Source organism: Ciconia boyciana, chromosome 10, assembly GCF_034638445.1.
Source record: "Ciconia boyciana chromosome 10, ASM3463844v1, whole genome shotgun sequence".
Lineage (NCBI taxonomy): Eukaryota > Metazoa > Chordata > Aves > Ciconiiformes > Ciconiidae > Ciconia > Ciconia boyciana.
The window spans coordinates 41,600,054-41,627,971 of record NC_132943.1 but is presented as its reverse complement, the minus strand read 5'-3'; the positions used below and the strand labels follow the sequence as shown (position 1 = coordinate 41,627,971).

Sequence of the window (27,918 nt, the reverse complement as noted above, 5' to 3'; positions counted from 1 at the left end):
ACTCGCCGGGACGAGATGGGGAGGAAGCTGGACCTCTCCAAGCTAACCGATGAAGAGGCCAAGCACGTTTGGGAAGTCGTTCAACGGGACTTTGATCTGCGGAAAAAAGAGGAGGAACGGCTGGAGTGAGTATCTGCTCTCTGCTCCGCGAGGTCAGGTTCAAGCAAGACGTAGCCGCAGATCCCTGTATGTCCTGATGCATATGGGTTGTAGGAATAAAGCAATGCATTGAGGAGGAACAGCCAGGACCTGGCTGTTAAAATCAAACCCGGTGGTTAATAGATTATGTTATCAGCGGCGAGGTGACGCATTCGGGCTGCAAAGGTGCAAACTGGCACCGTGCCATCGGCGGCGACACAGATCGGTGTCATTACGGCAGTTCATGGGGACAAATATCTGCCCCTCGCTCAGGAAATGCCTTTGTGGGGCTTGACGCTGGCGTGGCTCTCGCGGGGAGACCTTACCTTGGAGCAAAGGATGGGATTTGGCTGCCTTGCTTTTGTTTCATGTGATGGTTCTTGTGCGTTTAGGACAGGAGGGGTATTCAGTGATTCAGTGGGTCCTGGGAGTCCACAAACTCCTGAAGGATCCTGGAAAAATAACTGAGAGGAGTAGTAAACCTATTGTAGTTAAGCCTTAAATATGCTATAGAGAGGGCAGTGCTGTTCTGGGAAAGTTTAAAGGGGCCACAGATTGGGAAAAGATTGAAAAATCACTGGAGCAGCAAATGGATGTATAGGGCATTTGACAAAAGTACTGCTTAAAAAATGTTCAGTCAGATTAGATTAAATTTTGAGCATGAGAAGTTGTGGGTTTTTAGGCCTTGTTCATTACCTACATCAGGCATTGAACTTAATAATTTCTTAACGTTCTTTCAAGAAGCTGCAGCATCCCTGGCCACGTTCTCATTATTATCCCGACGGCATGGTCTGCGCTCCCGGGCCGGGTTCGGGCAGTGCTGTGCCCCCACCAAGCCCTCATACCCTCCTAGCTCCAAATGTTGTGAGCCAGGGCTGGTTCCAATGGCACAGTGATGCTCTAGGGACCAGGAGCTCGTTGGTTCCTCTATCAGATCCAAAGGGAAAGGTGAGGGGTGAGAGTCATCCTTCTTCATTTGGGATATCTGCATCTGAGCTGTCGAAGCATCCCCCAAAAGCTTGCCCTCGTGGGTTTCCACGCAAGGCTGTGTGGGAGCCTCTCCGTTTACACCATCAGCCACGAGAAGCTCTCGGTCACATTTTTTTGAACTTCCTGATTATTTTTTTGCCTAAGAAAACCCAGTCTGTGTGGGAGGCAATATCATCATCTACTGCCTTCCTCTGCTGGTAGCTCTGAAGTGCAGGACGGAGATCAGACAAGGGTGTTTAAAAAAAATTATCACCCTGGACAGGGTGAATGTCTCCCTTGTGATGGATCTGAGCTCTGCCCGGAGGAAGGAGGTGTGCCCTGCAGCAAAGAGGTGGGCGAGGTGAATACCGTACCTACTTGACCTTGGTGCCAGACTGGATTATCTGGGTCTGCTCTGATGCCCAGGAAGCTCCCAGATTGAGTGCCCTGGTATGGAAGGTGCGAGAGGGTGTGCAAGACAGGGGGAAGGTCTCCAGATGCTTCTACCAGGCTGCTGTCTCCCCTAAGCAGCCTTCTCTCTGTCCCAGCATTCACGGCTTTTTTTTTTAAAGTTTTTAAATCCTGGAGGGCTGGCGTTAACGCAGCGGTGCCTGGCACTGCCCAAGTCTCTAGGGTAGAGCATGTTACCTGGTCCGAGGCTTGGTTGCCTCTCTCCGCAGGCTCAGCCACAGCCAAATCCATCAATCGGATATTTCTGTAATACCTGGCAGAGACCAGACCACCAGTCTGGGAAAGTCTGCCACGCTCCTGCATGCCGGACACAGAGCTACGTGAGCGTTTTCTGCCTGTAACAAGCTGGGACATGATGAGAGGTTATGGGAGACCCTGCAGCCATTCACCCTGCTCCCTGTGCTCTGGCCATCCTCATTTGCTTTTTTATTCATTTGCTTTTCTATTCACTGGGCTTGCCTCAACCTGCAAGCCTTGAAGAAATGTGTGCCGCCCCCCCAGCTTGGTCTTTTTCTTCCCTTTCTGCTACTTCTCTGCATTTTCTTTTTGGCAGAAGCTATTCACCGACAACGGACAAAGGCTTCAGCTGGCCAGAAACTGCACAACCATGCGAGGGTAATGCTTTGCCCGAGAAATTAAATAATGGCCACTCTGTGGGGGCTCTCCCTGCTTCTTTCCAAAAACATCCCTACCAGCAACCCCCTGGTTTTGGGACGGCTCTCCTGGAGCTCAGCTGGACCGACCCCGCTGCAGTTTGGCATCCCACCACCGCTGGTTTATTCTGCCATGAGCAGAGCGGGGAAAGGGCTGGCTTGTGCTCCTGCCAGCAAGAGGAGACAAGAGGCATGTGGTTCCTGCAGGTTTTAAACTGGTTTGGCTGACACTTGTCCTTCCTTCGGCAGGTCTCGTGGGCAAGGGAGGGGAGGTGAAGGGATCCAACCGGTCTCTGGAAACCAGAAAAAGCAGTCCAGTGAAAGATGGGATCCTGCTGGAAACAGCCTGAGCATGGGGTGGAAAAGGAACACTGAGCCCAACCCAAGGGTTTTCTATTTGGGGGGTTGTTTTTAGTAGCCACATACAAATTTACTGCTGGACATTTGCACTAGGTCATTTGAAGCACTGCTAGGACGGTGAATAGCTGAATATAAAAAATAGGTGGCCAGTTCAGTCTTTATATTGTTTTTTACACGTCCCAGATCCTCAGTTAATGCAAGTTGGTATCGCTCCAGTGTAACAGCCAGGCGTGCTGGCAGCGAGCTGGCGATAACTCCCCCCCCGGAAAAAACGAGAGCTGACCCCTAATGTGCAAACTGATTTGGTTAAACAGAGATTAGCTTGATTTACATTCGTGTCGTTGCCACCACCAGCCCCATCACTTCTCCCGTGGACTTCCCGGCACGGCGCTGCCACGCCAGCAAGGCTCCTGCTGCGGTCACCCTGGCGTCAGCCCGTCTCCCCGATGGCTGGGGGGCACCGGGAGCATCACCAGAAGCCTTGTGGTCCACGCTGTCTTCCTGAAGCAGCCTCCAAACCTGATTACTTGAGGGTATTTGGCCCAGGTTGACTTCTTCTCTGGAAAATACAGCTTCCTAACCCTGCCTAGACAGAAAACAACCTTCTAGGACCTCCCCTACAAGTCAAACATTGCCTCTCAGCCATAGCCCCAAAGGCAAACATACCTGAGGTAGTGCGTGGCAGGGGGAACAAAGAGAAAGCCTTTGGGCAGGGCAGGGGGACCCGCTGGCTTGGCAGGCGTTTTAGCTGGCCCTGGCTGCCACTGGGGATTCGGCCTCGCCCAGGCGCCTTCCTGCGTGGGGACCTGCTCTAACAGCCGGGTCTGGATAGCCAAGGAAGCCTGTAGTGATGGACTGCCAGGAGAAGGTGCTCTTGGAAAGCACTCGTGTTGGCCGGGCTTTCACAGGACTGTCGTGAGCATCTCCAGCTGCTGTCCTCTGAACAGCCTCATTGCACATCACTTCTGCCCTTAATAAAGGCAGAAGTGGTTCCCGCAGTTCTGGGTTCCTGCCCTTAATAAAGGGCAGAAGTCGCTGCTGAATTTAGCACTGAAGGACTAGATCAAAACCCCCTTTAATCCCTTTTAATCTCAGATTGCTTTTTTTTTTTTAAACTGAGAACTCCAGAAAGCTTTTCATTTCTAGCTGTACTTCAGGCTCAGAGATCGTGTTGGGTTGGGATGCAGATGAGGCTTCAAGAGTCGCTCTCCTGAGGTTCCTGGGATTTATGATCAATACCCTGCGAAACAAATGGGACAGGTTTTGGCACAACCAAATCTAATCTTAAATTTAACAGTGGCAGATCCTAATGTACAGTAAACCGGCCCTAAATCTGGAGCCGCCTTCTTTGCTCAGCTTATTTAACTCATGATATGATATTTATTAGATTTGCCCTACAGCTGTTTCCACAAGCTGCAGGACTCAAGATGTTCCCTCGAAAATCGTTCCTGAAATGATGGAAGCATGACGGGGTTTGCCACGTGAGAGTTTGCAGTGAAATTCTACCAAAACCAAGTTCCTGTGTTTTGGGATGTTTTCTGCAGGGAGCTGAAATGCAAGATTGACCAGGAGAGCAGCAAGAGAGAGTTTCTGACGAATCAGTCCCACCTCAACGAAACCCACTGTGTCCACTGCATCCAGCCCTTCAAGTTCCTGCTGAACAGCAAGCGGCAGTGCCTGGACTGCCGCTTCTACACCTGCAAGAACTGCAGCCGCTACAACAAGAAGGAGCAAGGCTGGGTCTGCGATCCCTGCCGCCTCTCCAGGTACTGCTCCCGCAAGGCAGGGCGAGCCTCGGGGCTGAGGCTCAAGAAGAGCCGCCGAAACTCAGCATTCCTTTATGCTGGTTAGAAACCCCTTTGCTGGTTAGAAAACAGGCACAAACTTTTTGTTAAGAGGCGGTTTCTGGGTGAGGGTATGGTCACCATGAGCGTGGCTGGACCGGCTCACCTGTATGCGCATCCTCTCTTTGGGCAGGATCGTGAGGATCGGCTCGCTGGAGTGGTACTACGAACACGTGCGATCCCGCTTCAAGAGGTTCGGAAGTGCCAAAGTGCTGCAGTCCCTCTACGGCAGGCTGCAGCCAGGGCAGGGGGTGAACTCCACGTTTCTAGGTGAGGACGACCGCCGGGGTTTCTCCGGCCCTGCTGTGCATGGCGTGCCTGTTCAGCACCCAGCTGGGACCTGCACCGAGGGAGGGACACCAGCACTGATGCCGCTCCCAGTGCCACGTGGTTTCGAGACTGTGCAGAACATTTGAGGGAGGAAGCAGAGGTTCAAAGCACTGGGAGCAGCAGAGCAGATGTTCTCGGTGGATTCTTTTTATCTCTGTTAAGGTTTAAGATTTTACCACAGACTTGAGAGTATCATCTCATGCTTAGTTTTAAAAGCCTCGTGTCCTGCAGTTTGTAAGTATGTAAGAGTTGCAGCTCTTGTTTTTCTTTCTTTTAGCTCTTTTTGTCACAGGGGAGAGCTTGTGAAATTAACCCAAGTTTAACCTGCAGGTCCAAAAAACAGAGGGTGGATAGAGACAGCACTCTTTTTTTTCCTCATGATCTAATGACTTTTAGATCAGCCAATCTGATGATGCTCTGACACTGACAAAACTGTATCAAAATTAGTGAGTTACCTGTCCCCATAGCTATGTTCTTCAGAGCTGTCGTGGTTTAGCCCCAGCTGGCAACTAAGCCCCACGCAGCCGCTCGCTCACTCCCCCTCAGTGGGATGGGGGAGAGAATCGGAAGAGCAAAAGTAAGAAAACTCGAGGGTTGAGATAAAGACAGTTTGATAGGGAAAGCAAAAGCTGCGCACGCAAGCAAAGCAAAGCAAGGAATTCCTTCACTCCTTCCCACGGGCAGGCAGGTGTTCAGCCATCCCCAGGAAAGCAGGGCTCCATCACGCGTAGTGGTTACTTGGGAAGACAAACGCCATCACTCCAAATGTTCCCCCCTTCCTTCTTCTTCCCCAGCTTTATATACCGAGCATGATGTCATGTGGTATGGAATAGCCCTTTGGTCAGTTTGGATCAACCTTCCTGGCTGTGTCCCCTCCCAGCTTCTTCTGCCCCTGGCAGAGCATGGGAAGCTGAAAAGTCCTTGACCAGTGCAGCAACAACTAAAACATCTCTGTATTATCAACACTGTTTTCAGCACAAATCCAAAACACAGCCCCATACCAGCCACTATAAAGAAAATTAACTCTACCTCAGCTGAAACCAGGACAAGAGCTTTATGGATCTTCAGTATTTCTGAGATTGATCCGATAGTGCATAAATATATGCTGAAAGCTGTTGTTAATACGGTATTACTTACTGGGTATCTGCTAGTTGCCATTCATACAGCTCCTGCACTGCTTGGCCTATTGCCTTTGAAAACCGATGTGGATTTTATTCCCATCTTGAGGAGCCACAGAAAAGTTTGCACGAATACCATAGACATGAGCTGATTCAACTGGTCCAATCGTTCTTCTATCCAGACCCCTCATGGCAGAAATATCAGAAAGTGCGTGGAAGGTAGTGGCATTGAACATAAAATTAATGGACTGAGAAATAATTTATGCAGCGTTCGGTCTGAAAATGCTTCAGACCCCACAGAAAGGACAATCCTAGAGAAAACCAAACCAAGTGAGGACAAACCAAGGGCTTTAGGCTTCTTTAAATTGAGATTCTGATGTCTTTTTCAGAAAGAGATTATTTTGTTGTTATTACTTCATTAACACTGGTGAATTGGCTTGACCCTGAACGAGTGAGAATCTCCTTGTGGGACGTATCTCTGGTTGAGGAGGTACAGCAGAATGACGTGAGACCATTGCATTTTGCGTGGCCGTCTGCCGTTGGCTCTGCCTTTCCCCTGCTGCTGCACTCCCCGGCTGCGGGGTGTTGCAGCAGGACTGTGGAAGGGGTGGAAATAAGGTCTTTGACTTTTAAAAGTCAAGTCCTGTCTCCAAGTGCCTGTTTTGTTCTCTCTAAAGAGCCCTTTTGATGATTGTGCCTTGTGATGGCTAGAGAATGAGAACTCCAGTTAACCATAGCTCTGAGGCTTGTTCTCTGCGAGGTACCTGGAGAAAATGTGCTTATTTATTTTTCCCACCATTTTTCTTTTCATTTAGGTCTTCACGACAGAGTTTACAGCCTGCCAGACATTAACAGTAAGTAAGAAAAGAGAATTGCAGCATGTGGCTTGCAGTTCAAGAGAGGTTTCTGATGTCTTTTTCTCTTCACACCCTCTGGCTATGGGCACTCCAGCACGGTTTGGTGTGGCTGGACCAGGGAGGACATCTCTCCACTGCGGTGGAGGTGGACTGTAATGCTCATCTCTGACACTGTGGTACACCTGGGGTCTCCAAGGGTAGACTCGGATACAACAGGGCTTTTACTTATGCGCCAAACTTGAAGCTTGCAAGTACTCATCATCATCTCAATGCTCCTACGTCATACGCTTAAAGCTGGCCATATTCTTAAGGAACCTACTGAATTTGGGACTTCAGGTTGCATTCCTTAGGAGCCCTTGCAGTAAGGATTCGCTCCACCTCACCATTTGATATAGGAAAGAACATTTTGCCTACCTTGACTTTGGACTCGGTCTGGCATTTGTGCTGGGCTTGGCAGTGATCTGGGCACAGAGGTGGAGACCCAAAAAGGAACGGGTCACGGACAGATAGCGGAGCTGGCTGGTGGGAACCGGGAATAGGAGAGGCAGAGCCGTGTTGGGCTGAGCTGTAGTGCCTTCAAACACTGGAGTCACCCAGGTGGACCTCGGGGTGCTCTCTGTGGTGCAGGTGTCCTTCATCTTCCTGCAGTGGTCACTTCCACGTCTGTGTTGGTGCACAGCTGGAAGGGGAAGCAATGAGAGGCCAGCCAAGCTTTTGCAAGATCAAGTGCTACCGGTGGATATCTGCAGTGTTGCCTAGGAGCTGCACCCCAAAGAGCTTCAGCCCTCCAAGGCCTTAGACTGTGGTCACTGCATGCCAGCTGCAGCACTGGGACTACCTTAATGTGTTCTCGTCCCTTTCCCATCTCCTTTGTCCCCTTCCCTTTACTTGTGCAACCTACTGGCCATGGTGTAATATGCAAAAAATTAAAAAAGAAAAAAAAAAAAAGAGAGGTATTTCTAATCTGGACCTTTTCACCCCATACAAGAAGCACGGCCTCACCCATAGCTGCATTGGTGTGACCACCACGGTGGGGACTTACCTCCCCCAGGAACGGGGTGCAGGAGCTGCCGTTCTCTCCCCTCCAGGTGAATGCCAGCTCCTCGCCAGCAGTGGCATTGGGGACGACAGCGATGACGAAGATGATGTCCTTCGTGGAGCTGAAGCAGAGTGCTACAGCAGAGTAAGCGTTTTGTTCGGGGGCCCCTTCTGCCTTGCTCTGTGCCCTCAGCTGCTGCTGGCCTGCCTTGGGTGGTGGTGGTGGCGGTGGTGGTGGTGGTGGCAGTGGCGGTGGTGGTGGCTTTCTGTGCCACGTTCAAAACTGGGCCTTTCTCTCTATTTTCCTTTTCTGAGATGAGGCCCTCTCCCAGTTCGTGTAGAAACAGCCAAGTCAGTAAAATCACAGATACTTGCCCTCTGGAAAAAATAACTGCTCCTGACACTCAGGAAGACCCCAATTAATGTAAATGTTCCAGCTCCTACCCGTATAATGAGAACTCACCTGTTTTTTTACTAGAAGAAGAGATCCCTGGTAGAGTAGCAAAGCACAGCTGGGTTCATTGATTTATCTCCTGTTTTTTCCTGGGACTATGTGTATGGATTGAAATGCAGATTAAGAAGCCTGATGGGAAGTGTATTTGTCCTTGAAGCATGTGTGAAATCTGCCGGTGTGTTTGAAATGCTGGTACGGTTACATACATGCTGTTACATACACACCATCTCAGCCTGCAGCTACAGGTATGTGCTGCATTTCACACACTTGATACTTCATTTTGATCTGCTTCTGAAGTCCTAGAGGCTTGTCCAAGCCGCTCCTGCCCCAAGGCAGCTGATAACCTCCCAAATATCCGGGGAGACCTGCCCACAGCATCTTTTCTCTGAAGATGGGGAGATGCTTCAGGACTCGAAAGCATCTCCTGGATCTCTCTCTGAGCTGTAACCTGGCTCAGCTCTCCCATGGTGTCTTTACAAACCAGGAGAGAGCTTTTCACTGCCTGCTCATGGCCACAGTCCAGGGCCAGAGACTGTGGAAATCAGGAAGCCACTTTTCCTTAACTCAAGCACACGTTGCCCTATATACCTGGCTCCCTGCAAGCAGGACAACGTCGGACCCAAATTTTCTCTGCAAAAAGCAGGAGCCTTGCTTTGGGCTGTGCAAACTCAGGCAAACTAAGGAGACAAGGGCCCTCCCTCCCCCTTTCTTCAAGGTCAACTGTGTTTTATGGTGAATTTTCCTTTCTTGCACTTCCTACGCTAAGATGCGCAAGACAAAGCGCCTGCTGTCTGTCCATCCCTTTGATTTTGAACTGGACTCGGAGTACTCTGCTCAGTCTCGCCGCCAGTCGGTGCAGCTCTCTCCAGCAGCCGGCGGCCCGGATGCTTTCCAGGTACTGGGAGAGTGCTGGGGGGTTCCTTTCCTCTCTTCTTGCTCCTTGCTACCTCTGCTACCTCCTCCTTCAGCTGGTGTTGGCGATGGTGCCAATCCTCACCTCCCATCGCCCCGCTTGCTATCTCTTCTCTCATTTCGAGTGCTTCGCCTAAGGCTAAGTCAGGAGTAGGACATCTGACCAAAGCGAGGATGAGTGGTAAGATGAGATAGCAAGAGGCTTTTTGCAGACAACAGTTTTCTTGTGTTGTCCCAAGGCTATGGGACACCCTAGTTTCCAGCAAGCTTTTGGAGGTTCAGTATTCAAGGGATGAAATGAAGACAGATTCCTCTCCCATCATCCCATCCAGTCTGGGGCTCGTTTTGCCATGTGGTGGCACTGGGGATGTAGTTGGCCGGCAGCTTCGTGGAACACACGACCCTTCCAAGATTGAGAAGATGAATCCTGCAGAGCCAGCGTGACTGCAGGGATGGCACCTGCGGGGTGGGGGTCCCCATCATCAGAGGGGAGAACATGGGGAGAACAAAACCTGCATGAACACTGGTTATGTCTATATAGGAGACTATAAGTGTCTCAGTGTCAGGAGATCCTGACCAGGAGCAGGACCCAGGGGCAGCTCCAGCATGAGCGACTGCAGCGAGCTGCGCCCCGTGATCCCAGTGAGGGCTGGGGGTCAGCCATCCCCACCTTCCAGCTCTGGGCAGCAATGCAGACGGGGCTGCCCTGGATGCGGCAAAAGATCTTCCAGCCTGAGATGCTTCACATCAAGCTTTCTGGGCTGCTCCTGTTTGCCTTTTCTGTTGAAATTTCACTTTTAAAAAATTAAGCAACTTTAAACTGTACCTCTGGGTAGAACTAGGATGTGCTGAGATGTGTAACAACGGCTTTAAAAAAAAAAAATCACCCCATTCAACATAAACTGCTAAGAATTTTCAGCAAACAAGTAGATTCGTTCTCTCCTTATCTAAGCCCGTCTTTATGCAGCAGAATTCAACGTGAGTCTAGGGAAGGCTGGCCTCTGTTGAGATCATCTGAATTAAATTTATTGGTTGCACATTATTTGAGGGGCAGAAGGCGGCTGTTGTTTGAAAAAGCAAAAGGGCACGCTGTTTTAAAAGACTAGAGCTTTTTGCAGCCTAGCTGAAGGGACTCTGTACCTAGTTCTCGTAAAAATTAACAGTGCCCCCTGGCAGTGTTGAGAAGTATTGCTCAGGGTTCATCCGCATAGATAAATAATAGATAATAAGACAAATAAGGCTTTAAAATGGATTATTAGGAATCGGCGTTATAAAAGGTCAATCCATGCATGTATTGGAGGATAAAGCGAGGAGCCGTTAGCGGCAGTCGGGAGAGGCAGGGAGAGCTCGCGGGCAGCTGCTCAGCAGCAACCCTCATCTCCCAGTCCTTCCCAGATTTCCCCAACTCAGCTGAAGATGCCTCCCAGAAGGAGTCCAGGATCGCAGAGGCAGATCTGGTCTTCCACCACATCTTGCAGGAACAGGGACCGGGCGTGAGCCCTCCGGAGCAGCACTTCAGCACAGAGGTTCGGCTCACCGTCAATTCGCGGAGAAGGAGCCTGGAAAGAAACGTAAAACCTGGTAGGTGTCTCTGGCCAGGCTCCTCTTGTATCTTGGGGAAAAGTGCCTGCAAGACTTGGACAAAAATGAAAATATCTTTGATTTATTTGAACAACCTCAAAGCCACTAAAAGGCTGGAGTGTCAAGACAAAATATCCATCTGCAAAAGTGATTTTATTTTCATGAGAGAATCAGCTGAAGTTATTTGGTTGTAATGGGCTGGTTTCGTCCCCAACAAACTCATTTCTCAAAGCCAGAGGAGTTGTTCTTAAGGTGTCCAGCCCTTTCCTATCTGGAGGTCTTGTCCAGAGTAAGAACTAGGCACAACCAAATGACACTACTAGAAGCCAGGCTAGAAACAACGGGATGTGCTTCCTTCTGCAGGCAGCGACAGGTGAATTGAACTCCTTGCCAAAGAATGTTGTAGGCGCAGAAATTTTAAAGTTTTAAGGGGACTTGCACTGGAGCAAGGCTGGACAAGAACTGGAGGCAAGCACTGGGGGTTGCTAAGTAGCATCCTTATGGCAGGGTGCACTGGCAGGCTGCGGGATCGGTGGTTTCGTGAGTCTATAAATACCCTAGCGAATGATGGTGCAGAATTTGCCTTTTACTACTGTTGTTTTTCCTGCTGTGGTGGCAGAGCGGAGGGTTGGGTACTGGCTTGTGCACATGCAGCTGTAGAATATAGATATCCTTCTGGGTCTCCAACTGCTTGGTTGTATTTTCAAGTGCTTGATTTTCAGGGCCCTAGGAAACACTGGATAAACCTTACTGTGCACTGTTTAAATTCCTACTCTGAGCCCCTCTGGAGTGACACAGCAGCAGGACCCTCTGGCTTGTTAATTCCTTTTTCTCTCATTGTTTTTGTCTCATTTGAAATTCTCCTTTAAAAAGGAGAAATTCCACTCTTTTACATTCTCTATCCTAGACTGGTACCTCTCTAGCCTGAGATAAACACCTTCCAGCACCTGAACAACGCATGAAGGGCAGTGTCCAAACCTGTGCTCCAACAAAACTGGGAAGGCAATAGCAGTTTTTGGTGAGGGGCCTGGCTGTCTGGGGCACGAGAGAGCAAGGATGATGCTCCTTGTGCCCACCGCTATCTCAGCAGCACTGCGTGGGACCCTGCTGAGCTCGGTGCTGGGCAGCCGCAGTGGATGGAGCTGCAGCGTGGCCCAGCATAGCCATCCCTAACCTTGGTCTCTCTTGCAGAAGCATCTCCTGCCAAAGGATAGAAAGTGTGATTTGGAGAAGTGCTTCATTATTTGCTTGTCTTAATGATGGGGCCAATGTCCAGGAAGTAACTCAGGGGTGTGAATCTCTTGTACCTTTGTGCTGAAGCCTTCTCTCTCCAAAGGCAGCCCTTGGAACGAGCAGCCCCAGTCCCGGTACTCTGCAGATATGGACACCTCTGACGAGGACGTGAAGGGAGCCCAGTTCTGTGCCTACCTGCCCCACCACGCAAAATGCCAGAACAGAGCCTCCTCCCAGGAGAACGCCAGCCACTCCGGGAATCAGGTACCAAACAGCTGCCGAACCTCTTGTGAGACCAAGTCTGTGGCCAAGCCTCTCTTGCCATACATGGTGCTTGTTATCTGTGAGGTGCAGGATGGTTCAGAGGAGAAGAGAAGCAGTGGTGGCAAACCAAGGTAGTCTCCCAGCCAGGATGCACAGGGGCAGTTTGGTGCCCATGCTTCCCATGTGCGCATCCAAGGGGGAGCAGAGTGGATCCCAGATCTCTGCAGACTCAAGATCCCCCTCTCTTCCTCTTCAGCTCAGGAACTGAAGAAGCTGGGAGTGTAGCCACTTTGCATTGCCAGAGCAATACAGCGAGCCTGTGGGATGACCTAGGAGCTGGCTCATCTGGGTGTCACGTCATGGTTGCGTGGCACCAGCAAGATGAATGCCCGGGCCATGTCCTGCCCTCCGTGTTGAGGGACCTGCCAAGGTGGTTGTGAAATGGGAGCAGGGCTGAGACCTGGGAAGGTGTGCTTAAGGCTCCTTCTTTCATTAAGGTGAGGAAGAATAGACTTTTCTCTGCACCGTTAGAATGATGTAGAAGTACTCGGGAGCTCTGTGCTTCTTCTCCCAGGTCCTCCTTCCAGTCCTTCCTCTCTTACACCCGTGGCAAAGAGAAAATCAGGCACTGGTGCTTCACTCTGCCCATGCTGCTGTCACAGCAACAAGCCTGCCTTCATTGCTGTTAATTTTCCAGCCTGTCCTTATTAATCTGCGAGTTACCTATGGTTTTCTGTGTCCCCAAAAAGGCTTTCTTCAATTGAATGCGCTGGTGCTTTATGATCAGACCAAGGTTTGGAGAGGGATATTTAATAAGCATCAAGATCCTTTTCTTCCTTCGCAGTGTGTACTGTTCCTGGCCCAGTAGGACTGGGTCAAGACAACCTGTCATGTAACTCTCCTGAATGATGATAATAGGGGGAAGAGTCTAGAGAAGGGTGTCAAAAAGGCTGTGAGCGTGTGTTTTAATTGTCAAGCAAGGACCCGCAGTTCCCGATGCCACCTTTGTGAATGGTGGGTGGTGGGAACGGTAAAAAGCATCCCTCAGACCTCTTAAGCTGCAAAATGTGCAATGATGTTTGAGTATGCAGATACACGGGGAGAGCCCGCTACTTGTTTCTGCTCAAGCTGGTAATTTTGCACATCCTGGGCCCTCCTTTGGGTAATCCGTGGGGGGATCTGTAACCACAACCATCCCTAGGCACCACACTTCATGTGCCTGTGTAGGGAAACCTTTCCTTCGCCTTTTACTTCTCTCGGCACATGTTTTAATTAGGAAATGCCATTCCTTTTTCAGTCAGCGGTAAATGGAAGAACCCTGGACTGGGTGTCCTTAATGAGGCCACGGTACGTTAGGCATGAAATGTGCAGCGTGCTTTGCAGTGGGGAAATGGGGCCAAATTCCTACCGACGCTTCAGATGACTTCCTTCATCAGCTGGGCAAGCTCTCGCTTCAGGGCAGTCCGGCATGCTTTGTGGTTTGCTCCGTCACACCAGTACGAAGGCTGCTGTGGAGCCTTGTCACTCTAATGGTTGCGAGACATCTTCTCACTCCCAATTTAACCCCATTTGCTCTTATGCCAATATCGTTCATTAGCTTAAATAGCTCTTCGTCCTTCCTGCCCTTTGTGCTGCTGATGGGTTTACAGCTAGCAACCACCCTCCCACAGAGCCTTCTCCTCGACCAGCAGGAAGAGACCTGGCTCTGTGCTGGACCATTAACTTCAGAATGATGCACGGGTGCATCACTGTCGCCGTTGGCCACGGAGAGGCCAGGTATAAGCCCAAAGAAGAGAGAAGGCAAGAACATCCAGGTTTCAGTGCTAGCCAGCTCTGTTGTATTGGCAGAGCTGGAGGAGGTTCAGAAGAGGCTGGTGTCCATCCTCTTTTCCTGAGGTTGGAGGAGATGGAGGGGCTGAGGCTGGCAGGAGGGCAGAGACAGGCCATGAGGGATTTGGGACAGCGAGCAGCGGACTGCATTGTCCTGAGTAGCAAAGCGGTGGCTCTCGAGCTGCTTACAGGCACTTCCAGGGTATGTCACGTAGCCATCACCAGGGCTTCTGGGGTATCCCAGCCCCTCATGGGACAGCGAGGACTGCTGAGAACAACTGGTCACCCTGGCGCTGCACTTCTCAGAGGCTGTGCCCTCTGGCGATTCAAGATGCTGGCCTGTGGGGTGTAGGGTCCGGAAGCATGCTTGTTATCCCCCGTTAACCCTGTATTGAATCCCATAGCCTGGCTTCAAAAGCAATGTTTTCCCGGTAGACACCTTGTTGGCATCTGAAGGTTTCAAGAGGTGGAGAGCTCAGCTCTTTGCCCTCCATCACTTTGACCCCACAGATGAAAACCCTCTTTTCTAAAACTGCCTTAGGTGCAAGTTTGTGAAAATATGTTTGATCTGAAAATCACTATTGCTGTAATTCTGGAGAGGATACACAGTTCAGTCCCAAACACAAGAAACTTAACTTTTCCAGTTACAAAAGCAGAGGCTGTTCCCTAGCCCTGTGACTCCAGGAGCTAAAGGTGCTAGAACAAAATTAAAAAAAAAACCAACCCACTATTAAAAGAAGTTCTTAAACCTCCTGAGACATGAAAAGAAGCCCTGAATTGGTAACTGCACAGATCTTTGCCTTTAGGTCTTTAGAAGCCAGGTAGGAACAAGACCAAGCCACAAGGAACAGCACCAGTTTACCAAGTTTCTCCCCAAAAGCCGTCCTGCTGTACATCAAGGCAGCTCAGTCGTTCTGGATTCCTGAAGCTTTGATGCCACCTGGCTCCTTTTTTTTACATAAAGCTTCTGTTAGATGTCTTGTGTATTTGGGAGACTGGAGGCAGCACCTCTGCCAGAGTAACCTGTCTTCCCTTCCCAGCAGCAAGCGATAGTTTGCCTTAAGTGACGTCCTCCTTATGGACTGTGTTTGAAGTTTCTTCGCTTTAAAAGTTTTAATACAGAGAAGCATTTGCCAGCCTTTGTCTTGCAGAGAGCAGTACAGGGCGGTCCAGCCCCTGATGGGGATGCACCCTAATGGGATGACCACCAGCCTTGCCTGGGAAGGAGAACGAAAGCAAGCTCTTCAGCTCCAATCCTTGTAGCCCATCAACAGCAGACCATGCATTATGCTCTGACCTCTCTGAACCTCTCTGTTGTGGTGGCACGGTGGTGCCAGGTGCTCAGTTCGTCACCGTCTCTTCCTCTGAAGCTGGTGGTCCATCAGAGACTTCTCATTGTCACCAGGAGCGATGCAAGAGTCAGGCCTTAAACAGCACCGAGAAACCACTTAGAGATGGATTGGATTGCTTCCTGCCTGTGGGTTTAATGCTGTTTAAAGATGCATTCAGTTCGGGACGGTAATTACAGCGCTCTGCTCTCCGGAGTGTCAGGTTTTTATATTCATCTTCCCTTAAGCAGATGCAATCTCTCCAAGCTGTTGTGAGGATCTAATTAATCGAACACTAGCAAGCACAAAACCAAAGTGAGAGGATGGAAATGTTATAAAAACAAAGCCAAGCCTTTGCATCTCTTTGTTACTGCATTTACTTACTGCATTTGCTGCTCATTCCCCTTTGAATAGGAGGCAGCCACTCAAAACAGCAGTGATGTGGGAGGTAGTGTTATAAAACGGGCAATATTTCTCATCATTTGTGTTTTATTTGTTTGGATCAAAGGAGAAAGACTTCTTTTTTTAAAGAAAGCAAAACTTCAATTTCTAAAAGGAAAAAAAAAAGCTTCCTTTAATGTTTTCAGTGATTTAACCACAAAAGTTTGTCTCGGCTGTTACACAGAAAGTAACTTCTCTTTGATTTTCAGGATTTTGTCTGTCTTTTCCCTTCCCTTCCCTTCCCTTCCCTTCCCTTCCCTTCCCTTCCCTTCCCTTCCCTTCCCTTCCCTTCCCTTCCCTTCCCTTCCCTTCCCTTCCCTTCCCTTCCCTTCCCTTCCCTTCCCTTCCCTTCCCTTCCCTTCCCTTCCCTTCCCTTCCCTTCCCTTCCCTTCCCTTCCCTTCCCTTTTCTCTCCATGCCCCTTTTTTTTAGTTGGAAGAGTGAGGGAGAAAAGAGGGGCAAGCATCTTGGTAAATCAATGCATGGAGAAGTCAAAAAATTTCAAAGTGTGTTGGGGAAAACTTTCCGTTTCAGTTTTTCTATCTGGAATTTTTCATGGGAAATTCTTACCTTCTTCCCTCGTCCTTTCCAGCACTGTATTGGCAGGGGGATGATGGGGTAGAAGCTGCTTGAAAAATGTGTTAGTAGGAAATGAAAATTGATGGTGACTTGAATTTGGGGCAGCATGCGAATGATGGCAAGATAGATGGCTTTGTTACCGCCTGGTGCTTTTGTCTGGACAAGGGGTTAGCGATGTGGTTTTATGCTCACTGCTACCGATGCTTTGGTGGGAATTGTGGTGTGCTGGGTACGCAGCATCGCTTTGAGTTTGCCAGATTCGAGGAGAGGCCGTGCACCTCCTGGAGCTCTTCAGGGTATCCAGGGCCATTTTTTTAAGACATTACTTTTTAATGTCTTTTAACTCAGCCCACTTGCTGCTTGCTTTCTTCTGCTGGTTGCACTGTTTTCTCACTGTCCTGGCAGCGGTGGCTGGTCTGTTCTCTACTCCTTTTCTCTGTCTCTCCTTTCCTCTAGATCCATGAGCTCAACAAACGCATGTCCGCAATCGAAAGCATGCTGAACCGCTTGGAGGAAAAAATCCTGGTGCGTTCTGATGAGGTAACCAGGCAAAGCCAGGGCACTCTCTCTGCAGGGAGAGAACATGGGCTGTGCTGGTCCCTTCCCCTCGTCATCGTAGGGGCTGCTCTGAAACAGCTGGCATTGCAGGGAGAAAGCCGGACAGACAAAATGGCTCAGGATGTTTGATTTTAATCCTCTGTTTTGGCCTTGGAGGCTCTTCTCTAGGTTCAGGTGATGGAGTGCCTTAGAAAACATTGCATGGCAGGACAGAAACAGAAGCAAATTTAACCCGTGGCATTTAGGCCCCTGTGCAAGCTAGTGCCTTCCTTGCCCCTTCTGCGCAAGGAAAATTGGGTTTCAGGTTGACACATTATGAAACGCTAATTTCAGGAGTGTTGTTAAGTGGGTGTCGGTACATTCGCAGAGCTGTGACGGCTTGTTTGAAATCATGGGAGGATCAATTAGTACATATGAGGAAGACACCTGGTTATTGTGAATATGAGATCTGAGTCAAGGATTGCTGTATCTTACCATGCCATCAAGCCTGGAAGAAAACAGCTAAATTAAGTGAAACCTGGGCAGCGATGTAGAATTTGTGAATACTTAGGTCACTCAACTTTGATATTGGGTTTCTAATTTCAGACCAGGTACTCTTCTTTTCCTTCGTGTGAACCCATCACTATGAGCTGCTCTGGTGGCTGATGGCTCGGTAGAATGGACAGTGATAATTACAGAGAAGTCCCTAGGCGTAGATGAAACAATACAATTTATTCTTTTTTCTAAAATTCGTAATGGAGATGGCCATGTCTGTAACCATTCAGTGCTTCTGTCAGTAAATCTGACCAAGGGAGTAGGAGACGTGCACGTTTGCAGGTTCCCATGCCTTGTTCCCATGTCTAGGGTAGATCAGAGTAGAGGCAACGGGTCTAAACTGCTGTGGGACAGGTTGAGGTTAACTATTCAGAAAAGCTTTCTAGCAGAAAGGATAGCAGAGCCCAGGAATAGGTTGCCTGCTGCAGATGCCATTGTTCAAGGTCATTAAGAACAGCTTAGACAAAAACCCATCAGGTATGACACAGATAATTTTATTCCCGTCTTAACGCAAGGGATGGCGAGTTCAGTAACTTCTGGAGATCCCTTCCAGCGCCTGGGAGTTTAATAGGATGCTTCTGCAGGTACCATGTATTGCACCTAATAACAGAGCTGGGTGGAAATATGCCACCTATCCTGCAGGAAAATTTGCTGTGTCTTTTCTCATCGCAAATAAGATTACCTAGAGGCTCCGTGGCTGCTTCCCTCACCCTGGTGGGCTATGTCTTTGGGCCGCTCTGATTCCTGATGAAAATAAGGTGATTTTTGGCCACGAATCCCCCACACACACCTTTTTAAGGGGAGGGGAAAAGGCAGTTTTCCACAGGGAAAAACAAACAAGTTCTGCCCATGGGGAAAATGGACGGGAAGTTCTTTAGATCAAGAGTTTGTATGCCTCAGCATGGAGCCGGAGTGCAGCTCGCTGGGATCTGCTGCTCCCCTGGGCTGTCTGGCCACCCTTTGCGAAAATGGGTGCAGAGAGGGGGCTTGAAGTCCCCTTTGCAAAGTCCATCTGTGGTAGCACTTCTCGAGCTGCTCTGCTGGCCAGTCTTGGTGAGTGTGTCTGGACGTGGGCATGCCCCATTGTCCACCACAGGAGACTCTTACACGGCTCCCTTCTTCTGCTCCTTCAGTCTCCAGCCCCAGAGTCCCAACTTGATCCTGATGCCGAGGAGGAGGAGTTGAAGAGGAAGCTGGAGGAGCTGGCTAGCAACATCAGCGACAAAGAAGTCTCTTCTGAAGAAGAGGAGTGTGAAGAAAAGAAGAGAATGAAGAAGCCAGAGATCAGTTCCTCCAGGGATGACATGGCCAGAGATGCTCGAAAGGTAACCTGTGTCCTCCCACCCATACCGTTCTGGGCTCCATCTGCGGTTCCTTCTGCTCGCGGTGGTTTATGGCTCACACCGTGATAACGCGACTCTTCTTCTGTCCCACACCTACACCTCGATGCCTCCCAGGGCTGTCTGGCTCAGCTGCCTCCTTAAACACTGTGTCGAGGGATAGGGAAGTCCCAGGGTGCTGGATCTGGACCTTTGTCCTTGCAGGCTCTCCCAGTCTCATCCAAGAGTCAAAAGTAAAGTCTCTTAGAGGTCTTGCAGGCTACAGCCTGTCAGGGAGAGGTACACAATGTCCACATCTATTTAGAAGAGTTGTCTCAGGATCTGGATGTCATTAGAGGAGAGAGTCCTGGGGTGGGAGGAGGGTGATTTACTACTGGCAGGATTTGTCAGGCACCTTCTACAGCTCGAAACGTCTCTTCCAGACCTGTCAGTGCTCCTGCGTTAGGCAAGGGACTCCCAGAATCCCTGGTCCCACTTTCACTCTGCCAGGTCAGCATCTCCTGTACTTACAGCACTGTGCTGGCTCCTGTCCCCTGCTCAGCAGTGGGTGATCCATGGGGACACGGGTCAGGGAGAGGAGGAGGGATCACAGCACCTATGCAGCCCCGTTCCCATCACCCCAGAGGGTCCCTCAGCCCCATGGCCCGCGGCAGGGCTGGAGAGGCGTTCGTTTGTGTGCAGCCTTGCAGGGGAGGATCGCTTCCCCCCTGGAGAGCGAGAGCAGAGAGAGGTGCTGGACCGCTTCCCCCCCACCTCACCCAGCAGGCAGCAGGGCTGGGTGACAGCATCAGGGATGAGCAACCGATGACGGCTCAGGTGACTCAGAAAGAAACGGAGATCTCGTGTGTCCCCAGTTGTGCAGAGCCTCCTGAGACGGTCCATTAGCACAAATTGGAGAGGTCAGCGTTCCTTGTTGGGTCTCTAATGGCTTATTTGATCATCCCCTCCCTTCTGCCTTGGTGGTGGATGGAGTACGCGTGTGTTTGCTCTGACACATCCGTTGCTGGCGAGGGTGGCGAAGGAAGCAAGCGAGGTCCGCGCTGCCCCTTTCCTCTCCTGCAAAGCTCCTTTCATCCGAGGTTACAGAGACTTTTGTTGTGCCATGAGGCCTCTCTTTAATGTGCTTTTGTTCCTCAGCATCGCAAGGCAAAACCGGGCTGCTGCTGGGCTTGGAGAGTGTGGCTGCCTGTACTCAGGTGGTGCATTTAGTGAGTCTGTCTCAGGTATGAGTCTGTGCACGGCTCTACGTAAAATCTCAAGATTAAAGCAAGCGACTGTTCCCAGGACGGCTTCCTACATGGTTTTGGGTACCGTCTGCTGTGCTCTTACCAACACTGGATCAGCGGTGCGCTGCATCCCTACCGAAACCCTCCTTCTCCGCCTCCTTTTTCCTGAAAGCTGCTTTTAGGTGATTGCTGCAGCCAGACTTAACTACCACGCGTCGGTTGAACGACGTGCATCTTCTTAGTAACCATTTCCAGCTAATTGCAGCACAGGGGATAAGTGGTAACTCACCCAGCCAAGGTAACTTAATTCCTGTGTGAGCTGCTGATCTGCAGCAGACAGAGGCTCAAGCCCTGACCTGCGCTGAGGAACAGGGAGATATTAGTGGGGTATCAATGAAAGCGTCTTCATTCTCACAAAATGGGGCCCAGATTCTCCAGATCTGCTACTTTCTTTGACCAAACCCCAGCTATGAGCAGGGAGGATACGGGCACAGTTGTCTCTCAGTGGGGTCATGCAGGCAGGTAACACAGGAGCTATATGACAAAGAGAGACCCAGAACAAAGAGAGACCCAGCTGGGTTGAACAAAGAGAGACCCAGCTGGGTTGCAACAGCTCAATCACAACCAAATCTGAGAAGTGAAACAAAATCCAGCTTTTTGCATCGCAGCCACACTCAAAGTGTTAAATACCTTCGTGCGGTATTGAGTGAGAAATGCCTGCAGTGACGTAGATGGACCAGCCTCGGTCAAAGGCTGTGTCAGCGGGGATTTTTTTAACAGCAACTTTCCTGATACTTCTACCAGACCCAGAGTTGGATTTTGCATGATTCTGAGTTTGTTTTTATGCGAGTCTCCTCTCCAGTCAGGAGGAAGTCTTCTAACTGGGGAACACTGCGATGAAAGCAGATGCTCCTAATGGAAAATGTGAAAAAACTATGCTGTACCATGAAGGCACCATAAAATGATAAAAATATCAGCTGGACTGAGTTAGTTGGTTCTCTGCAGGACGTCTCGCCTGGAAATACGTGCAGTTGTAAACACCACTGTTTGTCGCCAGTGCATATATCACCCCCATCTCCTTGGTTTCTAGGGAATTATCAGTTGAGAGAGAGATGATGAGTTTCTTCAGTCTATTTTTACATGTGCTTAGTGCCTTATCAAGTGAAAGGCAGCACTTACGAGCGTTATTGCTGTCGGTGCTCCTTGGGGTGGGAAGAGGGGATATTAGTCCCAAGTTCTGGCAGTGTGGCAATACAATAATTTTATGGCTTGGGTTTTTTTTTTTCGCCAGAAACTTAAGGAATTATTTGCATATGCTGCAATATGCAGCAATTAAAGCAGTATGCTGCAATTAGACCTTAACTGCTGAGTAACTGAGCGGCCTTCAGGTGGCCAGGTGCTGCTGCTGTCAGACAGCGCCGGTGGCACCACTTCCAGCAAGAAACACAGCCCTTGATAACCCCTTTCCCAAGCGTTTTGAGATGACTTCTTTTGTCACAGCCATCCTCCAGAAAGCATGGGCTGAGATCAAAGCCCTGCTTTAGCCACGCATCAGACTCCGGTGGAGAGCCCTTCAGGAACAGCGTAAGCCCTTTAATTATCGCTTCTCCATCTTCCTCCAGCTCCTGAAGGTCTGATGCCCCTCTCACCCCCCAACTTGCGCTGTTTCGTACACCACGTTAAAATAACGTCCTTGTTTTTTTCCCCCTCCCACCCTCCGCTTTGGCTGTGCCGGGCGTTCACAGAGGTCGTCGGCTCAGGCTTTGAGCGAAATCACGGCCAAAGTACTGAGAGCCATAAACGCCACGGAGGAAGCAGTGTGTGAGTCGTTGCATGGAGAGAGCCAGTGCAACGGCAGCTGTGCCCCCCCCGCAGGGCAGCTTCCCAGCCTGGGAGACGGGAAAGAGGTGGCCGAAGCCTACCGTGAGCTTGAAGAAAACGTAAGGTTCACGAGAGCTTTCTGCAAGCAGGGAGGGCATCGGGGGGTGGGAATACAGAGAAAACCCACCCCAGATTTCCTGTTAGTGGGTAGGTCAGCATTAAAAGGATGGGCACCACAGAGGGATTAAAGAGTCCAGCCTTGTCCAAGGCGGCCAGGGCTGTCCTGTGAGGGAGACGGCACAACAGTGAGCGCAGATGCTCTGTCTCGTGGCTTCCCTTGCCTCAGTCCCCGGTTCCCCCCGGGTGAGTGACAGGGAGAGAGGATGAGCGCGGTCCCCAGCTTGCTGTAGCATCGCTTTGCTGGACTTCAGCGGCCCTGTGCTCCAGCTGCAGCAAAAGCTTTTGTCCCTCTTCCCTTTGGTTCCTTCCCCAGCACTGCATTTCATCACGGCTTTTACGAACGAGGATAGCGCGACCTGCCTGTTCGCTAAGGCTGACTTGTGCCTGGGGCTGATGGGCTCATGCAGGTGATAAGTTTACATCTAGAGCATAATCCCCTGCTAGGTTTGTGTGACTGTGTGAAGCACCAACATTTTTTTTTTAGCTATTGTAAACGCACATGAATCGATTCCCCGTGGGGAATGGATTGCATCCGCAGGGCCATTTACCAAGCTGCAAAGAAACAGCTCAAAGATGGGGTGAAGAGTCGCATCTCCATCTGGGTGGTCAGGTTTCGCTGTCAGAAACGTCCTGTGATGGGGAGTAGGGTTTTATAACACGGTCTGTGGCTCGTCTCTCACTGGGGAAAGCTTATACATAAAAGCAGGGAGCTGCTGGGAGCAGAGCACGCTCAGAAACTGCACCACCCGGCTGGTTTCTGGCCAAATGCACCCCAAGAGGGGTGACTGCATGAAGCTTTTGAGGTTCCTCCTCTCCCAGGAGAGGGGCTGGGGCTGGGAAGGACATGAACTTCGGGCTTAGTGCTGCTGCCATCAGCGGCGGGGCAGGGGCGAGGCAGTGGGTAGACAACGGCCCCAGGAGCTGCCTGCCCATCCCGCCGTTCCCTCGGGGGCCCCGGCTGAGTCATGGCTGGCTGGCCGCTCTCCGAGGGATGCCACCCACCTCGGAGGGCGCTGGGAGAGTTTGATGGCCCAACAACAAATTGCGTCCCTGTGACTCACCGGTTGAGCGGCTTCACGAATAGCACCCGCAAACATTGGCAATCTGTTATGGCCTCAGGGTTTGCACTGGGATCCGTGGGACCTAGGGGATGCGGGGAGTGTCGCTGTGATTTGGGTGGGTGGTCGGTACTTGGGCGCATGCAGGGGGCTCGTGCCAGGCAGTTTCGCACAATACCCAGCCCAGGAAAAGCGGAGGGGGCTGGAGGAGCAGGAGTTGCATTGGCAGTACCAAGATTTTGGGATTGGTCTGCAAAACAGCGGCCACAACCCATCTGATCATCTCGTGTGATTGCATACGGACATATTAATGTCTCCTAAATTGCCTTGCTTGGACTTGCATCCTTGTAGTAGCCCAGGGGAGGCAAGTGACAGCAAAACCAGTGGTTTTATTGGGCCAGGTCCTTTCACCCTTCTTATCTAGACAGCAAAGTTAACACATTGCTTCCCACAGCCGCCCGTAGGTGCATCCCCAGTCAGCACTCCCTGGTTCACCCCCCCTGGTTCACCAGCTGCGCTGGGCTCCGTTTGCACGCGTGTTTGCTGGGGCTCTTGGCTGGGGTCGTTCCCGTGTGTCCGGAGCAGTCCCTGGGCAAAGCTGCCTTTTGCAGGGGGCAGGTTGATTAACTGCCCGGGGCCAAACTCCCAAATCCTGACCTTACTCCCAGGCAACCCAGCAGCACAGACACCCTTAAAAAAGACGGAGTGGATTCGGAGAGTCAGTCTATCTCCTTCCCAGCTTGCTGCCACCATGGGCCATGGCAGCCTGCGCTTGTTTGCAGTTACCTGCCTCTCCTCTGAGCACACGGCGTAAAGATGCTGATGCTACTCGAGTAGGTCACCGAGTTTTGGTCCTTCCTGTGTTCCCATTGAGCCTTTTACCACTTCACCCCATTGGTAATTGCTCTCCAAAAGCCCGGGGAAGGGAGGAAATGAGATGAAAAGCCCTGCCAGAGCTGACCGGTACTGTCTGTGCTGCAAGGCAAGAAGGCAGTCGTAAAATAGCGGCAGGAGCTGTTGCGTCTGGAGCTGCGGTCACGCCAGGAGAGGAGAACTCCAGGGAGGTTAACCTGCAATGTGGGGTTTTTTTCTTGTATTTCAGGTGTACCTGACGGCTGGGAAGACCTACCAGCTCGAGAAGACCCTGAAGGAGCTTGAGGAAGGGACTCGGCACAGCAGCACTACCGATTCGGAGCTGTCGGAGCTGGAGGACAAAGTGGCCTCGGCAGCCGCTCAGGTGCAACAGGCAGAGAGCGAGGTGAGGGCTTGGCTTTGGGAGCTGCTTTGCCCAGACCCCTGGCCAGTGATGGCAAACGAAGCTGGTGATGGATCCTCTGGCCACCATCCATATGTTTGGGGTTTTTTTCCTCCCTCTAAAGATATCAGACATCGAATCTCGAATTGCAGCTCTGTCCGCTGCGGGGCTGACAGTGAAGTCGGTGGAAAAGGCAAGGAAGAAGTCGAGCGGGCAGGTGAGCGTGGAGGACAGTAGGTGTGAGAGGTCCCAGCCCTAAGCTGTACGCGCTCCCCTGGGTCGTGGCTGCTGCCCCTGGGCACTGTGAAGGGCTGCCTGGCTTGCTGAGCTGTGCCCAGCTCCCTCCCTGCTGCCTGGTACTCTGCCCCGGGGCTCTGCCAGCGGGTGTCTCGCTGAGGACGGGGGACAATGCTGATTCCTTACATGCATCAAGGGAGGATTTTGTATCTGGGGACTGGTGCTCTTCCCGGGGCTGCAGGGAGGGCACGCAGGGCTGCTGCATGCAGCACAGCCTGGACCCAACTCCTGCATTTCCATGCTGATTTTTATAATCGCAGGCCATCAGGCAGAGTTGCTGCCGTGGCAGTGTGCTGCCTCTTTTGCTCACCTTAGGATCAATCCAGGCTAAATAAAAGAGGTGAAAACACAAAGAGAGGCAGACAGAGTCATCTGCCTCCTCTGTACCCCCAGAGAAACCTCTGCCCTTCCTCTGCCCACAGGCTGCCTGCCTCCCCACTCCCACTCCCGCCAGCAGCAGCCCAGGGGAGTCTTCGGATGACGTTAAAGTGAGTACGTGTTTAATCTGTGCCGGCTAGTGCACCTTCCCGGTGTGCATGTGGCATGGCATTAAGCCTGGGGACAACCAGGTTCTCCAGGGAGCTGCTTTTGAAGCGGTGGCCTCGGAGGGTACCTCTGTCCTCCCACCCCCTTCCCCACGGCAGGCTGCTCCCCTTCTCTTGCAGGCGATGCCTGGACTGCAGGGGTTCAGGAGGAAGTTCAACAGCCCCCTCGAAATCAACGGTAAGGACCACGGCTCTGCCCACGGGAGTGGGGACCGGTGGGTGGATGGGCTGGGCTTTGGGGGATGCTCAGTCCTCTCTTTCTCTGCATCCAGTTGTGCGTCTGCATCGGGGGGCCCCTTCCCTGTGCTCGTGGCCTCCTGTTAGGGCAGCCACAGGGGAAACCTGTGGTGGATAACTTAGAAAGGAGGGGGCAGCTGGCAGGATCGGGGACTGTGATGGCAGAGCAGAGGTCAGGCCGAGTTGGCTCAGTCCCCAGGAACCAGGACTTTCTCTGCAGCCTGGGCTCCTGCCACCCCAGAGTCCAGGGAGACATCTGCGTTACGTCATTTGTGGCATCCTGTTAGCTGTTAGACCTCAAAGCCTCGCCTAAGCCCACCATCTCTTCTGACAGCAATTTCTTCCTCGCTTGGTCAGCTTGGGGGAAGGTATCCTTGACCCTGTTGCCCACCTTCCTCAGCCACTGGTCTCTGGCGGGGATCAAGAGGCCCTCCGCAGCCCAGCTATGACAAACAGCAGCTTGGGAGTGCTTTGAAGTAGACAGTGACCTGAAGCTTGGCACAGCAGCTTGTGTGGCAGGGGGCAATCACTGGAAACGTTTCATCCTGACCGATATCAGCGAGGCCCATTAGGAAATGACTTTTCTATTTCTCTCTTATCTCACCTCATAAGCTTAAAGGCAGCAAGAACGTCTCTCCTTCCAGATAATGGAAGATGAAGGGAGCGAAGGGGGGAAAGATCATTTAATGCAGAGAAGGAATCGCGTTTCCCCCGTGCATGCAGGCAATTAACGGTCCCGTTTCCCAAGCTGAGGCTGGTAGGTGGAAAGGTCCCTTCTCCTCGTGCTGAGGAGGAGTCATCTGCTCTCCTTCCTGCGAAGGGCAGGCAGATAAAGGCAGCCCAGGGGACACGTCAGCCCCGCGAGGAGATAGAGGGACATGCAGCGGGGACGGACGTCACCAGGCGAGCCTAATCCCTACTGCCTGGGCTGGGCGATGGGGCAACTCGGTCTCCTGACCGCCCTCCCCACAGGTCAATGACTTGCAAAGTTGGGCCTGCAAAGGTGCAGTTGGCGGAGGTTGGTGGCAGAGAAGAGATGACTTAGTCGGTCAAGAGAGCGTTGTAGGCTTGGGGGGTGAGAGCTCCTCATGGGCTGGGCTTTTTCCGTACCATGGAGGTTTCCAGAGCAGAGGTCTTGGCGGTTGACTGCTGGCAGGCTGACCCAGCTTGCACATATGTGGGGACAGGTAATAGGACAGCCTGTGCTCGGGACTGCTGTAGGCACAGCCCAGGAGACACGTCCAAAGGGACTGGCCCCAAAGTTGACCTCTGTGTGTTGCCTGGTGCTCTGGAAACCTGAGTAGCAGCAACTTTTGCCTCCCTGTTCTCAACGGGGTTCCCACCACCCTCCTGGAGAGGGAAGTGCCGTGATGCATCCAAAACCACAGCAAGTGGGGGATAGTAAAAGTGGCTTGGTGGGTAACTGAAACCTCTAGAGAGGTGCATGAGGACCTGCTGCCCATCTCTCTTCTTTCACTACAGGTCTTGATGACTCCTTTGACCGCAACTCCGTTTACCGTGGCTCCCTGACGCAGAGAAACCCCAATGGGAAGAACAGGAGAGTGGAGCGACTCTTTGCGGTACGAACCCACCCGCCCGGGAGGATTGCTGGCCTGGGCTCTGTGTAGGACCTGCTTCCCTGGGCTTGCACAGAGGGACCTGTCCCTCCCCACGCTGCCCTCGAGCCCCAGGCTCTCAGTGTTGGTCTCACCATGCGAGCCGGTGAGGGCAGGCACACCTGGGCATCACCCCCTGAGGTCTGGGATGTCGTAAGCCCCAGGGTGGGGGGACCAAACAAGATGTACATCTTTGAATTCCCACTGCCCGCGTGGTCCATGGGATAGGGCAGGTCCTCACTCCATGCAGTGGCAGCTGGAGGGGACAGGGAGCGTGCTGGCCTTGTCACCTGGGGTGGCGGAGGTGGCTCGGGGTGGCGTGGGCACGGCAATGAGCTGAGGTTTCTCCCTCCGGTGCCTTGCAGAAGCCTGTGATGACCCACTTGTCCTGAGGAGAGGGGGACCCTCCTGCCGCTGCATTTCACTGATGATACAAGACCTCAGCACAAAGCCTCCCCGCCTTCCCCCCAGCGCTTGCTCTTCCTTCTCCCACGCCCATCTCTCCCTGAAACCCCGGACAGGAGGGAAGCCAGAGGCCATGGGCAGGGGTCTTGCCGGGAGCTGCCAGGGAGAGGAGTGAGGCAGTGGGGTGTTGACACGTGGCCAGGGGCTCCCAGGGGAGGATGCAGGCGTGAGACCTCAGCTTTGGGCAGCTCTTTGGTACCAGGCCAACCAAGGGGACCAGAGGGGTGCAGAGTAGGAGTCACCTCCTCCTCAGGAACTGGACGTCAGTGTGGCTTTCCAGCATGGGGACTGGGGGCGGTGACATGGCCCTCACTTGGCAAAAGCTGCTCCCAGCCCTTGACAAAAGGCCAATCTCATCTGCCGCAGTCATCTGATCGTTGTCGGGGC

The 27,918-nt window shown here is 51.7% G+C and overlaps 1 protein-coding gene across 1 annotated transcript; it reads left to right on the top strand.

The window, feature by feature from the left end:
* MLPH (melanophilin) lies at positions 1-27,744 on the top strand. Its single transcript, XM_072874369.1, has 17 exons — positions 1-125; positions 4,136-4,357; positions 4,569-4,705; positions 6,699-6,737; positions 7,829-7,923; positions 8,999-9,127; positions 10,530-10,725; positions 12,062-12,222; positions 16,856-16,939; positions 18,625-18,816; positions 21,803-21,997; positions 24,219-24,374; positions 24,496-24,588; positions 25,091-25,156; positions 25,334-25,391; positions 26,933-27,030; positions 27,432-27,744. The coding sequence occupies exons 1-17, from the start codon at positions 16-18 to the stop codon at positions 27,456-27,458; spliced, it is 2,058 nt and encodes a 685-aa protein (XP_072730470.1). The 5' UTR covers positions 1-15; the 3' UTR covers positions 27,459-27,744.
* The last annotated feature ends 174 nt before the right edge of the window (positions 27,745-27,918 follow it).

Excerpts from the sequence above, each read along its gene's own strand:
- MLPH (XM_072874369.1), top strand. The coding sequence starts at position 16 with ATGGGGAGGAAGCTGGACCTCTCCAAGCTAACCGATGAAGAGGCCAAG. Across the intron at positions 9,128-10,529 it reads GCGGCCCGGATGCTTTCCAG|TCCTTCCCAGATTTCCCCAA; the intron begins GTACTGGGAGAG and ends CTCATCTCCCAG. Across the intron at positions 24,375-24,495 it reads TGCAACAGGCAGAGAGCGAG|ATATCAGACATCGAATCTCG; the intron begins GTGAGGGCTTGG and ends CTCCCTCTAAAG.